Source organism: Chiloscyllium punctatum, chromosome 23 (assembly GCF_047496795.1).
Source record: "Chiloscyllium punctatum isolate Juve2018m chromosome 23, sChiPun1.3, whole genome shotgun sequence".
NCBI lineage: Eukaryota > Metazoa > Chordata > Chondrichthyes > Orectolobiformes > Hemiscylliidae > Chiloscyllium > Chiloscyllium punctatum.
In genome coordinates this window covers 70899671-70915272 of record NC_092761.1, presented here as the reverse complement: position 1 = coordinate 70915272, position 15602 = coordinate 70899671, and the positions used below count along the sequence as shown (strand labels likewise).

The 15602-nt window shown below is 40.2% G+C and overlaps 1 protein-coding gene across 3 annotated transcripts in view; it reads right to left on the bottom strand.

Annotated features, from left to right (window-relative positions):
* clmpa (CXADR like membrane protein a) overlaps window positions 1-15602 on the bottom strand; it is a 129947-nt gene that overhangs the window by 68201 nt on the left and 46144 nt on the right. The window contains exon 2 of one of the 3 annotated variants that reach the window (XM_072593163.1): window positions 14732-14980. The exons of the other annotated variants lie outside the window; for them this stretch is intronic. Coding sequence (XP_072449264.1) covers window positions 14732-14828 — 97 coding nt within the window. The 5' untranslated portion in view covers window positions 14829-14980. The remainder of the gene's footprint in view (window positions 1-14731; window positions 14981-15602) is intronic. 3 annotated transcript variants of the gene reach the window in all.

Sequence of the window (15602 nt, the reverse complement as noted above, 5' to 3'; positions counted from 1 at the left end):
GGAAACTTTATTAAAGCGGCTCAACATGAGAAACAAGTACAGGGAATATACAGGCACCAGAGACCTGTTCAGCACTGTTCAACAAAGTAACTTCACAGGCACAGACAGTGCCCAATAATGTAAGTAGAAACTTCAGCTGTTACACAACAGGTTACCTTCAGGAAATGTGAAGAAATGAAATGCAGTTTCAGAAAGTCAAGAAATCAAGTAGCAACCCACAGAAAGAAGTTATTGAAGTTGAACAGTCAGCAACAGAAGACCCAGGCCTTACATTTGGTAGGCTGATATTTATGTCAACCATCATCACATGAATTTCAAGTCAGGCATCTGAGTGTGTCTAACGATATTATTAGACAGTGAGCCTAATTAAGAAAACACTGCCCACAGCCAACAGTAGGCAACCACAGCATCCAGGAAGCGTAGCACTTCAGATTAAAGGTATGATCTCCCATATCAGGAATGCCAACTGGCAGAAAATCTATACATACTGCAAAACCAAGAATTCTCACACTTGTGTACAAAAATACTGCTTGACCTCAATCCTCTGCAAAAGACAGGAGTTAAACGATATGAAGTTTGGGAGTGGTTTGTCAGGAAACAACAGGTCAAGGAGCAGTTGATTGAGGCACAACCAGTCAAAGGGCATCCAGTAGAATATTTCTTGGTACTCCCTAGAATTATCGTGGAAGCCAAATACAATTCAGAATCCTTTTGCTATGTTGGTATATGACATTTATTGCATGCTGCCAATGAGATAGGAACCTGTGACGATACTAGATTGACACGTGTTTTTCACTGATATTGTAAGAGTGAAACCTCGCGACCGGGGAGTAAGACTCAGGAGGCAAGTAGGATTCAGGCACATGGCAGTCGTTATTCAAGCAATCACCAGTTTGTGCAGGGAGAGGGGAAAAGACTTCCCCAAAATCTGGCCTCAACATGAGAATGCAGTTGTTCCCTTAATCTTTGGCACAGTTTGGAAGACAGATCAATGACACCCTGACTTTTACAATGAAATACAGCATTTTTATACATTTTGTGTTACAATAATCACATACAACATGGTCACTGTGACTTTCCCATTATTCTATCCTATGAAACACATAATCCATGGTGCACACTACGATGAACATTCGTCTCTTCCCATGATCTCATGGTGTTTACAGACATTGTAATCTCCAGGCTTTGGGATCGTTCTATGCATCCTATTAATTTGCATTCCAAAGTCACTGGCTATACTCCTTCGGACATGTTCCAGACTTGCTTATCTCTTAGGATAGATTGAATTCTGTTATTCATTGTATTCCATGTGCTATATCTATCAAATTCTGTTATTCCTCGTACTTTCCCAGTGTCACAATTATATACATATATAAAAAAGTGAAAGACAGTTGGTTCTAGCTAACTTCCACAAGATTCATTTAATTTCTATTATAAAGTTAGTTATATTTAAAAAGTTCTACAGATACTTATATTACTAATACTCTTCAGCTATGTCAGGCATCCCTTTAATGATAAGGCAGAAGTTTCCCAAGGCTAATTAATGTTCACATCTATGATTAAATGCTTTCCCTTAATGCTTCTATTATGTTTTGGTTATATATATGTGCGTGTATCTTTAATTGCATTGCAATATTTCTCTGTGATTATCTGAAGAATCTTTAACTGGAACCTACTTCTTAATATTGTGAATAAATTCAAAGAAGCAACTGATTACTACAGAATAGCTTTAGCTGTTGTTTTCACCACTGCACAATGAATTAGACTAACTGTCTTATGGACTGATATTTATTGTCCTTATTCTGACTGATTCCTTTCACCTAATGGGACAACATTATTTCATTAATGAGGCTGGAATCAATCACTTGTTGTAATTTAGTGCATTTGTGTCTATCCTAAGATTTCCTCTTATCAAACTGTCGCTGATGGCTGTTTGTGCAGGGACTCCTGTTCACCTTGGAGTAATCCCTGCTCAAAGGTACCAGTGTGTTTCACCTAAATGCTGAAGCAGGCATTTTAATTCAATTTTAACCACTTGTGAGCCATTCTGTGTCTAAATGCTGGAGCAGGCTTTTTAATTCTGACTATCCTTTGTCGGCCATTTTGTGTCTTTCAAATATGGCCAGCCCTTACAGGTATCAACACCGAAGAGCAGTCAGACTGCAAGATGCAGCATGGTGCGTGAGGAAAACACCAATGAGCAAACCAATGAACAGCATTCCTCATTTGAGCCAATTGATTCATGTATTACTGATTCAACTCAGAATGCAAATCAACTTGAGAACAAATTGAGATTCAATCTGACGTTGGATGACGAGTGACTTAGAAGAGGTAAGTTAAAGCAGAATATTTGATTTCCTTATCCTTCCAGGAATGATCCTTATTAACTGTGACAGAGATCAAACCGAGGTAGGAATGATCATCCAGAAATGGAACTGACAAAATGAACATGTTGGTTTCATTAATAATGTAATCACTGCAGGCAGAGGAGAGAGTCCAAATCAATTAACAAATTGAAGTAAAAAGAAATTGCATTCTTCACTACAAATCTCCAGGCAAATCAAGAATAGAAACCTGGAGACACAAATTGAAGAAATGATGCATACGGGTCGGTAGAAACTTCCACCGAAAAGGGAGACCAAAATCTGAGGGAGGGCTACTGCAAAGAAGAAATTGCCTGTTTTAGCAGGAAAGACATCTTCCAGGAAGGAAATACAAGAGATGAAAGGGGCCTACACACTTCAGACTGTCAGGAAGACTATTAAAAGTCAATGGTCTCCACTCAGCAAACTTTCAGTGTTCTAAGTCAAAAGAGAATCCATTCTGGAGAAAGTGAAGCCCATATCATCTGGAATTGTAAAGTTATATATAGTAAGGAAGTGTGGAGATGATGTATAAGTAACTATATGTACAAATATGTAATCTTAATGAGAAAACATCTTGGCGGGTGGGGCAGAGGAATGACATTGTACATGTGTCTGAAACAATCTAGAAGGGTTAAATGCTGAGGAGTGCCCTAAGTCCCAGCCGCTATGATGATATCATGTGAATTCGTTGGCAGAACAGCTTGGGCTCTTGAGGAGAGGCACCTAACATCTCATTCTCCTCGAAGCCTCTGTAACAATGTCTGTCACATCAATGTACCCAGTAGCTAGTTGCTAACATGCATTGAATTACGTCCTGTTAACAACCAAGATTTTCTTCTACTTAGGTCAGATTCTCCTCTGCCACACCAGACCACACACGGCCTCGGATTTCCTACATTTAAAAAGGTTGTTGGCAGCAACCTTTACCATTAGCAGCAGCTCACACAGTGTAGGGAACTGGCAAGTCCATGCAATAAGACAAGCCTTAAAAATGATTTATATAAAGGGATTGGGAGAAGAACAAAGAAAAGTGGGTAACAACTGTGAGAAAATTAGCACCACAGCAGTCATGATGATCTTAATTGCTTCTTTCTGTGCTGTAATTTCCAAAATTTCTATTCAGCACCAACTCTCTTATTAGAATTAAACATCATAAATATTATTAGGTTCAGCAGATTCACCATTTCTGTAAATGAGATCTAATCACCCATTAGTAGCAAGCTACTCTCAGCTGTCCAATATCTAACACTCTTCTTGATCAGTGCTTTTCAGGTTATTGGATAATCTCATTATTTTCCTCTCCCGACATCCCCAACAGTACCCTTCCACCGACACTCTCATTCGTTTGGCCGAACTGGTCCTCACCCTTAACAATTTCTCCTTCAAATCCTCCCACTTCCTCCAGACCAAAGGGGTAGCCATGAGCCCCAGCTATGGGCCCCAGCTATGCCTGTCTCTTTGTTGGCTACGTAGAACAGTCGATCTTCCGTAGTTACACCGGCACCACTCCCCACCTCTTCCTCCGCTACATTGATGACTGCATTGCCGCCAGCTCGTGCTCCCACGAGGAGTTTGAGCAATTCATCAACTTCACCAACACATTCCACCCTGACTTTAAATTTACCTGGACCATCTTTGACACTTCCCTCCCCTTCCTGGACCTCTCTGTCTCCATTAATGACGACCGACTTGACACTGACATTTTTTACAAACCCACCGATTACCACAGCTACCTGGATTACACCTCTTCCCACCCTACCTCTTGCAAAAATGCCATCCTGTATTCCCAATTCCTCCGTCTCCACCGTATCTGCTCCCAGGAGGACCAGTTCCACCACAGAATACACCAGATGGCCTCCTTCTTTAGAGACCGCAATTTTCCTTCCCACGTGGTTAAAGATGCCCTCCAACGCATCTCATCCACATCCCGCACCACTGCCCTCAGATCCCACCCCTCCAACTGTAACAAGGACAGAATGCCCCTGGTGCTCACCTTCCACCCTACACCAACCTTCCCATAAACCAAATCATCTGCCGACATTTCCGCCACCTCCAAAAAGACCCCACCACCAGGGATATATTTCCCTCCCCATCCCTTTCCACCGTCCGCAAAGACCGTTCCCTCCATGACTACCTGGTCAGGTCCATGCCCCCCTACAACCCACCCTCCCTTCCTGGCACCTTCCCCTGCCACCGCAGGAATTTCAAAACCTGCGCCCACACCTCCTCCCTTACCTCTATCCAAGGCCCTAAAGGAGCCTTCCACATCCATCAAAGTTTTACCTGCACATCCACTAATATCATTTATTATATCCGTTGCTCCCGATGCGGTCTCCTCTACAGTAGGGAGACTGGACACCTCCTAGCAGAGCGCTTTAGGGAACATCTCCGGGACACCCGCACCAATCAACCACACCGCCCTGTAGCCCAACATTTTAACTCCCTCTCCCACTCTGCCAAGGACATGGAGGACCTGGGCCTCCTTCACCACCACTCCCTCACCACCAGACGCCTGGAGGAAGAACGCCTCATCTTCTGCCTCGGAACACTTCAACCCCAGGGCATCAATGTGGATTTCAACAGTTTCCTCATTTCCCCTTCCTCCACCTCACCCCAGTTCCAAACTTCCAGATCAGCACTGTCCCCATGACTTGTCCTACCTGCCTATCTTCTTTTCCACCTATCCACTCCACCGTCCCCCCGCCCCTGACCTATCACCTTCATCCCCTCCCCCACTCGCCTATTGTACTCTATGCTACTTTCTCCCCACCCCACCCTTCTCTAGCTTATCTCTCCATGCTTCAGGCTCACTGTCTTTATTCCTGATGAAGGGCTTTTGCCTGAAACGTCGATATTACTGCTCCTCGGATGCTGCCTGAACTGCTGTGCTCTTCCAGCACCACTAATCCAGAATGTGGTTTCTAGCATCTGCAGTCATTGTTTTTACCTAGTCATATCTGTAATTTGAAGTTTCGGTGTGATTCATGAATAGTCTGAGTTAACCTGAATTGAAGATTTGCTGTTGAACTTCAATGGAGTCTTTCTGATAAATGTGCATCATTACTTCGAGAAAGCAGGTGAATGGCACTGTCTACCCTTTCACGTTAGTTTTGTCCAAATAACCTTCCAAAGTCTCATACATCCAAATGAAGTAGCTGATTAAACATATATTGAAATAAACCCATATGATTAATAGTTGACTACCTCGATGGATTTCTGTCAATGGCTTAACATGCTTCCTCACACTATTGTATAACAAATGAAACCAACTCATTCTTTTCCCAGTATGTTTCATTTTTAATCCATGAATGCTGTGATTGAATGAGTAACATAATACACTTGCCCTCCAAGCCACACATCGCCTTTTCTTAATTGACACTGGGTCAAAACCCTAGAACTCCATTCTTTACACTATTGTGGATGTACCTACCCCAAGAACTGTAGCTGTTCAAGACTGCAGCTCATCATCAATTTCTACAGGGTAATTAGGGATAGACAGTAAATAATGGCCAAACCAATGATGCTCACATCCCATGAATGAACTTTAAAAATCATAGATTAAGTGATAAGATTTTTGGAATGCCGTAACTCATAGAATCCCTACAGCATGGAAACAGACCCTTCAAGTCCAGACCGACCCTCCAACTCAAACCCATTCCCCTACATTTAGCTCTAACCTACACGTCCTTGAACACTATGGGCAATTTATCATGGCCAATTCACCTAACCTGCACATCTTTGGATTGTGGGAGAAAACCACACAGACACGGGCAGAATGTGCAAACTTCACACAGACAGTTGCCTGAGACAGGAATCAAATCCAGGTCCCTAGTGCTATGAGGCCATAGTGCTAACCACTGAGCCACCATGCTGTCCTTATTGTTGATTATTATTAAATTAAACAAAATAATGTAACAAAGTAAGCATATGATGTAGATGGTTCTAATGATAAGCCAAATACACTTTCAATATAATGTCTCAGCTCATCTGTTGCTGAAACCTTCTTCCGTATTTTGAGACTCATTTTCCTGATGCAATCCTGGCTGGTCACCCATAGTCTGCCTTCCAGTAACCTGAGGCTATTCAAAGCCCAACTGCTGATGCCCTAACCTTCAGCAACTCCTTTTCTCTTTTAGCACTTATGTACATTGACTTATTTTATTTCAATGGTCAAGCAATGTCGTGATTTTAAAATTCTCTGTTTCAAATGCCTCTATCCCACCCTATCCCATCATGTCTGTAAGCTCCTTCAGCCCCATTCCCATGTGAGATTCTGCACTCCTTTAATGCTGGCCTTTTGGGGTTATATCTCCTCCACATTTGCTGGCTCTGCAATCAGTTGCCTAAGCCCAAAATTTTAGAACTCTCCCCCTAAACCCCATCACCACCACCTCCCTATCCACTTTTCTCCTGTAGGGTACACCATGACACATTTTAGTCATCTGATCTGAGCTTGTATTTTATGTGCCTCTGCCATCATTTTGCAGTGTCTACTTCTTCTCGTGATTGTAACAAGGTCAGTCATCTCATCGAATACGAGTTCCCTGATTGGGACTGTAAATCTAGTACAGTCGGGGAGCCTTGTTATAAAATGTTTGAGTGTCAGATACACAGACATTCTGGTGCCTGCCTTTGTATGATGCAGTACTACAGTCAAGGACCATTCAAGTGTAAATAAAGTGACTTGTAACCAGCCTCTGTAGAATTATTTCACTTCTAAGCTATTTTCCATAATACAGGGGGTGGGTGAGTGCCAAAACAAGAAGTGCATATATAAATCAATAACTAAGAAGCAATTCAGCTTTGTAATACGCTGCCCCATGCCATTATATGGTTGGCTTCAGCAAGTGGGTAAAAGTGGGAAGCCTATTCTTTTTGAAATATATTTACAAGGTCAGGAAGGAAAACGATAACTATTTTAGGTCAGTATCATTGGCACATTCACTCCTTACCCTTCCTAAGATGCTCAAACCTTCCCTGTCCAATGTCTCTAGCTTCGTTGGGTCCAGGTTCCTTTGGGGCCTTGGTCCTGGGCCCTTTTTGGCCATCCGAGCAGTGCCCACAACTGAGCTCTGACCTGCAACTCTAGCGGATGAGAGCCTTTTTCCCACTGAAGGCTATGGTTCAACTTTGCTCTTGCTTTCTTTTATTTCAAATATATAATTTATTCATTAAAAAATTTCATAAGTACATATAAGCATTCTTAAAACAGTTCTGTACCATCTTTCCAGAGCAAAAACAAACAACACATTGGAATTTGACATTCCTCAGAGCTGCCCTGTACATGCAAACCAAAAGCATTTTCTACTCTTACAGGAAATTATTTAGATTCATTGTGAGGCAATGAAAGGATCTGACAACAGAACAGACCCTCAATATAATTGGCAGAGAGACCATATACAGCGTCCACAGCATATTATGGTGTGGAGTTGTGGCTGATCTTTTTCTCCTCAAATGAATTGGAGAGAGGGGTTAGAGTCAAAGTAGTCTTTTTCCCATAAAATTCAGCCTTGGAAATCTCCTGATGTGGCTCAGTGTCAAATTTTGTTTTACTGTATTTTCGTGAAGAGCCTTGGGCTATTTCATAATGACAAATTTAATATGTGAATATTAGTTGTTGTTGTTGTTATGTAGGTAACAGATTTTTTTTATCTTGGAAATTATTGTGAATTTGAGTAGAGTTTAGGAGTTCCAACAGGCTTGTGACAAGAACTCAGTGCACTTAGGTCAGCTCAATTGACGGTTAAATCCTAAAATTAGACCCCAATTCAATTCCTGCAACCGGGAATGTGTTTACTAGATGAACAAAAAGGCTCCAGCCTCACAGCGTTCACCTTTCTTAAAGCCTGCAAAATGATGTTCTTGTCTCTGACAGTCCACATTAATCATAGTCTCACAGTGCTTTCATGTTTGAGTTTATTGATGTTAATAAAGTTACAGATTGGTGGAACAGCTTATTTCATTTCTCTTTGGAGTAAAAATATCATCTAACCAGAAACAGAAGACCAGATGCTACATTTTCACAAAATCCAGACAATTGTCTACCACATGAACATTATGCGTATCAGGGAAACTACACTTAGAGCAAAATAACTTAATTACATCACTAGATAAATGCATTGCTGACTACCACCGTGAGCAAACTGGGAATATTTCAAGTTTCGCAATAATATTTCTAGCCAAATGAGTACAAACCACATTAGTGAAGAACCTATTGCAAAAATCATTACTTCTCAGAAGCAGATAAATGCAGCCAACTATTTCAGAATAGACGTTTGTACAGAAATACCATTTACATCATGCAACGGTTGGGAATTCATCATAGAAAACACATTTAGTTCCAAGTGTCTAGAATTTCACTATTTTTAAGGAATGTTAAAAACAAAGGAAGTATCAATTTACAAGGAACTTCCTCAGGAATAGCACGAAGCAACATGGAGATATCAATCAAAATGCAAAAAATTCTGAATTAATGCTCAAATCAGTATAGGGAACCATTACATAATGATGTCAATGAAGCATTATGATTTCAAGGCCTAACTAAAAATTTAAGCTCACAATCTTGGCAGTCAGCAGATTATTGAGGGAGCCTGCGTTTCATGTGACCATTAATCTCAGGCCCTCTCAACTCTCTAAGAATGTCTAAGATCCTGCAACACTACCCTAGAGACCAGAAGAGTAGTCAACTTCTTCAACCAATGTTGTGACCAATGTTTAACCCTCAACCAAAATCATTGAAAGAGAGAATCTGATCATTTACCTCATTGCTTTTTGTGAGATTCAGGTGTACATAATTTTCTTATGTAATGTTAGCAACATTTCAAAAGTTCTAAGTTGGCTCTGAAATGCTTTGGGCCATGCACTGGCTGTAAAAGAGGTTATATAATTTCAAGTAATCTTTCTCATGGTTCACCAAGTATGAATATCAAAAGGATAAGTGAATAGAATTTGGAATATTTTTATAATTTGAGAAAGTCTACTAAACTTAATAAGAAGTGCTGATTTTTATTTATTCGATGGTGAGATATTCCCATTCTTAACTGAGATACTCATTTAAAATAAATCACAATTATCAGAACTAGAATTTGCAATTACATTGAGTAATGATGTTACATCTATGATGTGCCAGTGGTGTTCCGGGAGTTTATTTCTGCTACCCTTTAAATCACACCCCATGTAAAAGTGAAAAGTACACTTGATGAAATATACACTGCCACAAATAGCCTTGAGACAGAATCTCCTGAGGTCTTGTGCATCATAGCCAGTGACTTCAACCAGGCCAACCTCAACAATGTGCTACCAAAATGCCACTAGCATGTGTCCTGTACCACCAGAGACCAACCAACATGGACCATTGCTACACAACCATCAAAAACACCCACTGCACCATTTCATGCCTGCATTTCAGACATGAGGCTGTACTCCTTCTCCTGGCTTACAAGCAGAAACTGAAGTGTGAGGATCTGGTACAGCAAGTCATACTGTGCTGGTCGGAGGTAAGGGATAAGCTCCTACATGGCTGCTTGCAGTCGGTGGATTGGTCCATATTCAAGAACGCAGCAGCCAAACTAAATGAATATGTCATTACCATAAGAGATTTCATAAAAATGTGTGTAGAAGACTGCATACCAAAGAAGTTAATCCAAGTGCTCTCCAACCGAAAACCATAGATGATCCAGAAGATCCACTCCCCATTGAAGTCCAGGCCTGAGGCATTGAAGTCCAGGTCTGAGGCATTGACGTCAGCTGACCTTGACCTATACAGGAAATCTAGGTATGATCTTCAAAAAGCATTCAAGGATGCCAAGAAACAATACCAGACTAAACTGTCCCAGACTAATCACACAAATACACATCGAATGTGGCAAGGCTTACATGCTACAACGGGCTACAAAGTGAAGTTGGGTAGTATCACTGATGACAATGCATCCCTCCCCGATGAGCTCAATGCATTCTACGCTCGTTTTGAGCAGGAGATCAGTGAAATTATGTCACCTGCACTGACAGCTTTGGGTGCACCTGTACCCAAAGTCACCACTGCAGACATCAGATCAGCCTTCTTGACAGTGAACCCGTTGAAAATGATTGGCCCAGACGGAGCCCTAGGCCACGTACTCAGATTCTGTGCACACACCAGCTGCAGGGAGTATTTGCAGACATATTTAACCTCTCCTTAATCCAATGTGAAGGTCCCACCTGCTTCAAGAAAACCACTATCATCTCGGTGCCAAAGGGAAATCAGACAGCCTGCCTTAATCACTATCACCCAGTGGCTATGACATCCATCATTATGAACTGTTTCAAGACGTTAGTAATGGCACACATCAAATCCAGCCTCTCAGATTGCCTTAATCCACGAAAGTTCACATAGCATCACAATAGGTCCACAGCAGACACCAGCTTCCCAGCCCTATACACATCCCTGGAACATCTTGATAACAAGGCCATCTACATCAGACTTCTATGTTTTGACTTTAGCTCCACCTTCAACACCATAATTCCAACAAAATTGATCTCCAAATTCCAAGACCTAAGACTCTGCTCCCCACTCTGCAACTAGATACCCCATTTCCTGACCAATGGGCTGCAGTCAGTAAGGATATGCAACAACACCTCCTGTACAAGAATCCTCAACACAGGTGCCCTGCAAGGTTATATACTCAGTCCCTCACTCTACTGCTGACTGTGTGGCCAAATACTGCTATACTGCAAGTTTGCTGATGCCGCTACCACAGTAGGTCAGATCTTAAACAAAAACGAGACAGAGTATAGGAAGGTGGTAGACAGTTTAGTGACATGGTGTAAAGACAACAATCTCTCCCTTAATGTCAGCAAAACGAAGGAGCTGGTCATCAACTTCAGGAAGCAGAATAGAGGACATGCCCCTGTCTGTATCAGTGGCGCTGAGGTGGAGGTAATCAAGAGCTTCAAGTTCCTAGGAATAAATATCATCAACGATAGATCCTGGTCCATCCACATTGATGCTCCAGTCAAGAAAGCAGACCAATGCCTCTGCTTCCTCAGAATGCGAAGGAAATTCTTACTAATTCTTATAGATGCACGATAGAAAGCAACCTATCCAGATGCATCACAGCTTGGAACATCAACTGCCTGCCTAAGATCGCAAGAAATTACAGCTCAGTCCACCACAAATGCCAGTCTTCCTTCCATTGACTCCACCTATGCTTCTCACTACCTTGGGAAAGCAGCCAACATAATCCAAGACCCCTCCCACCTCAGTTATACTCTCTTCCACTCTCTTCCATAGGGCAGAAGATACAAAGGTTTGGAAGCAAGTACCAACAAGTATAAGAACAGCTTCTTCTCTGCTGTTATCAGGCCTATGAATGGACATCTCATATATTAGAGTTGCACCTTCTCTGCAGGTGTATGCAGAATATTCTGCATTCAGTTCTATTACCCTGATATACTTCTATAGGATATGATTTGTCTGGATAGCACACAAAACAATGCCTTTCACTATATCTCAGTACATGTGACAACAATAAATCAAATCAAATCAAAGCAAAGCAAGTTAAATAGTATCATATTTACAATTTCCTTCCCATATGACACCCCAGAACCCATCTGAGGCAGAGAACAAGCAGTATACACCAATATCCACTGTAAATGTGTAACCTGCTACCAAACCTTCTCTACCAACAACTCACATTTAGGTAACACTTTGAACATAATTAAACATTCCAATGTAGGTCAACCATGCAAATAATGCAAACCTTGAGTTAGATGCTAAAAGACCTGTCAAAAGGCCTTGGTTGAATTGTCCATGAACCTTTTCTCTTTCCTGTCTTTTGATTTTTGTCTCCCTTGACAGCAACATAAAGATTGAGAACTCCTGTGAAAATATTGCACTTTGGTTAATTTTGTAATTTCCCATTTGTCATACATAAAATGGAGACCTCCCATAGAGATAATTAATCCTTCTTTTATTCATCTTCAGTTTAAAATTAATTACCAAGCCAAAAGTAAAATAATTTGCATGACTCGGAAAATTGGAATTTGTGTCATTTTTATTTTTCAATAAACCTGGAATTAAAGCATCAATGTCTCATTTAATCTGCAAACCTCCTAATGCTGTAGAAAGAAGATTGTATTTTTGGAAGTAAAAGTAATGTGTCATCGGGTTGAAAATAGCACAATTGTTGGTTGTTCATCCAGTTCAATCACATTTGATCACTAACGCACTGATCTACCCCATTTTAAAAAAATATAAACCCTAACAGTATCCTAACAACCTGACTTTGGTATAAAGTTTTACAATATTGAGTATACTAGGACTGTTACCTGAAGTACATTTGGTTGTAATCTAAATGTTAATGTGTAAAGATCAAAAAGTCAGGATACCTGTGAGTGATTTATAACTAATGAATCATTTTTGATATTTAGCCATGCACTGTTATGATATTGGACATTCTGCTGTCTATTGTCATAATGGAGCTCCAGGCATAACCATCAATTTTAAACAAGTGAGCTAAAAAGAATAAATTAATTTCCTGTTATGATATTAAGTATTTCTACACCAACACTGGAAGAGTACTATATTGATCACAGCTATCATAATGTTTTTATTGTAGTACACAACTGATGTTTGCATATCACTATTGTCAAAGTTAATTTGTTACCCCGGTACAAAATGATTCGCCCACCTGTAGTTATTCCATATGGCACTATTTTGAAAATGAACAGAAAGAATTTTTAATAAACAAAAAGACCTTGATACAGCAGCAAGAGCAAGATGAAATTATCTGGTTTCCTGTGTAAGACAACTATGGATGAATTTTCTTACCCTACCTTTTCAAGTTTGAATAATTTAGTACTTACGCAGGGCTATAACCAGATAAAGAGCAGAAGTTAATTACCACACCGTCTGTCAATCTAATACGACATATTTGAGTGCTGATTCAGTGTCAAGGCAAAATTAAATCACAACATCTCAGCTACAATTCAGCCAGAAGCACTATTCCTGCATTGAGGTTTTTAATTAATTAAATTGCAATGTGAACAATTAATCAAAGTAAGTGTAAAAACATCAGAAACTTGAACCAAAATGCTGGAAATATGCAAGCTACTTCTCCAACTAGGATTAATAGCAGGTTAACATTCTGAGTATTACGCTTCATCAGGATTGAAAATGCATCAATATCTTCAATTTACTAAAGAATTAACTTGAAAAATATTGTCATAAAGGCATACATTCATCTTTTCCCTTGTTATTAAATTGAGGCCAAAAGATTATATCAAACAAATTGCAAGCACATACATGGTTTTAAATATCAAAACACGTCGAAAATAAATTAGCAAGGAGTGGAAATTAGCAAGGGCACAACGTGCAGTATACAGCATTTAAGTAAATAATAAATATTTTTAGTTGCCTTCAGAAAGTACATTGATAAAACAATTAATATGCGGGATTAGCTGTATTCTCAATGTCTCTTCCTCCAAAACTTATTTAGTACCACTGTTGCCTGTTCACATGACTACTTCTCATGCCAAACAGAACTAGCAGCTGTCAGCACTGCAACAATATGGTTTTTGCTGATGTTTACAAGTTCACTGAGTATAACAGTAATGTTGGATATACATCTTTTAAGACACAATGATCAAATTTAATCTTAATCACAACAAAATATACAGTAATTATATTAACACAAAGTTTAATATCTTAAAATATTCCAAAATGTAGATTGCTATGTGATGCACCCTCAGAGTTGTTCATAATGCTGTACAAGGTAGCTGGATTCTTGATCAGTGAGGGTAGATTTGCCACCACCATTCTCCTTTTAGATTAGGATGTACAGGGTTTACACTGACTACTGAGGTAAAGCAAAATGACTAGGTTGACTAATGCAAAGAGGCTTTTTATCTTCAACAAGGAGTTGTATGTTATATGATAGCTATCAGGTATAAAGGTACATTGGTATGCTCGAAACTGTCACAAAGGCTATGAGGAGACCTCGACGGTGGGTCGAGCTCAGTCCACCACAAATGCCAGTCTTCCTTCCATTGACTCCACCTATGCTTTTTCAATCCAAATTTTATTACATCAGCATTTGGGTGATGTTTAATGTACTGGTCAGCCTTTTCTGAACCAAACCCACTTTAGAACAACTCCCTCATGGTTGTTCCCATTATTAGCATTTATACATTCACGTAGATAAGTACAGGTACCATTACCCATTTCCCCCCAAGTCTCTGAATTCACAGATTTGGGTAGTCTGGACTTTTCACTATTCTGCCCGAAATGCACATTCTTTAGATGTGGAAGATTGGTTGGTCTATGCTTAAGCACTGTTGAACTTGATTCTGTAAGACCTGGAAATCCTTTAAAAAGGAGGACCTCTTACCTTGCATGTCCTTTGCAGAGGGTGTAGTTCTTCCTGAAGCAAGCAAATAGTGCACAGCATCATCTGGAGGACCCTTAATCTCATGAATATCCATCATGGAAGACACCTTCCCTATTGGAATAAGTAATTTCTTACTTTCAGTTTCCTGGATCCCTGCACCAGGTTAATTTCTCCGTGACCTATCTGTGTATACTGGTCACCCCATCACAATGGTGTCTTCCGTGGAGTTGTACTCAGTCCAATTTCAATCTGTGCAAACAAATATTTATTCTCAATCTGCTAGTCAAACTGTGCTGAAGTATGGAGACTTGCACTGTATTTGCTTTCCTGCTGAACTCAACATGTTGACTTCCTCAGTCATAGAACTTAAGGATTACTTCTTACTGAGCAAGGTCTCTGTCACTGCCACTGTCAATTGTTCCTTGGCAAGAAGAGTTTTTAGGTCAATGGACAGGTTATTAATATTAAGCTTCATACGAGGTGAGTGTCACTATATTATCAGATTGTATACCATCAGTGAGGAAACAGAGGTTACCGCCTATATCAACGTAACTAAATGGTTCAGGAGTTATAGGTCTCATTTTTGAAGATATACTGCCAACAGCTCGACAACACAAGGGAATCACAGTGTAGACAAGACATACAATCATCACAGTAAAGTTAAGTACAACAAAACTACTGTTTCTCTGAATGTACTTTCCTCAAATCATATAATTTTCTAGCACGGAAGGATATCACTCAGTTCATGCTGTCAATTTAGTACCATACCCTGATTCCTTGCCCCATTATGTTATCATTATCTTTTCCCAGATACCATTTGTAGCTTATTCTCACAGCTCTCTGTTGTGTATAATCTTGAATAACAAAACCA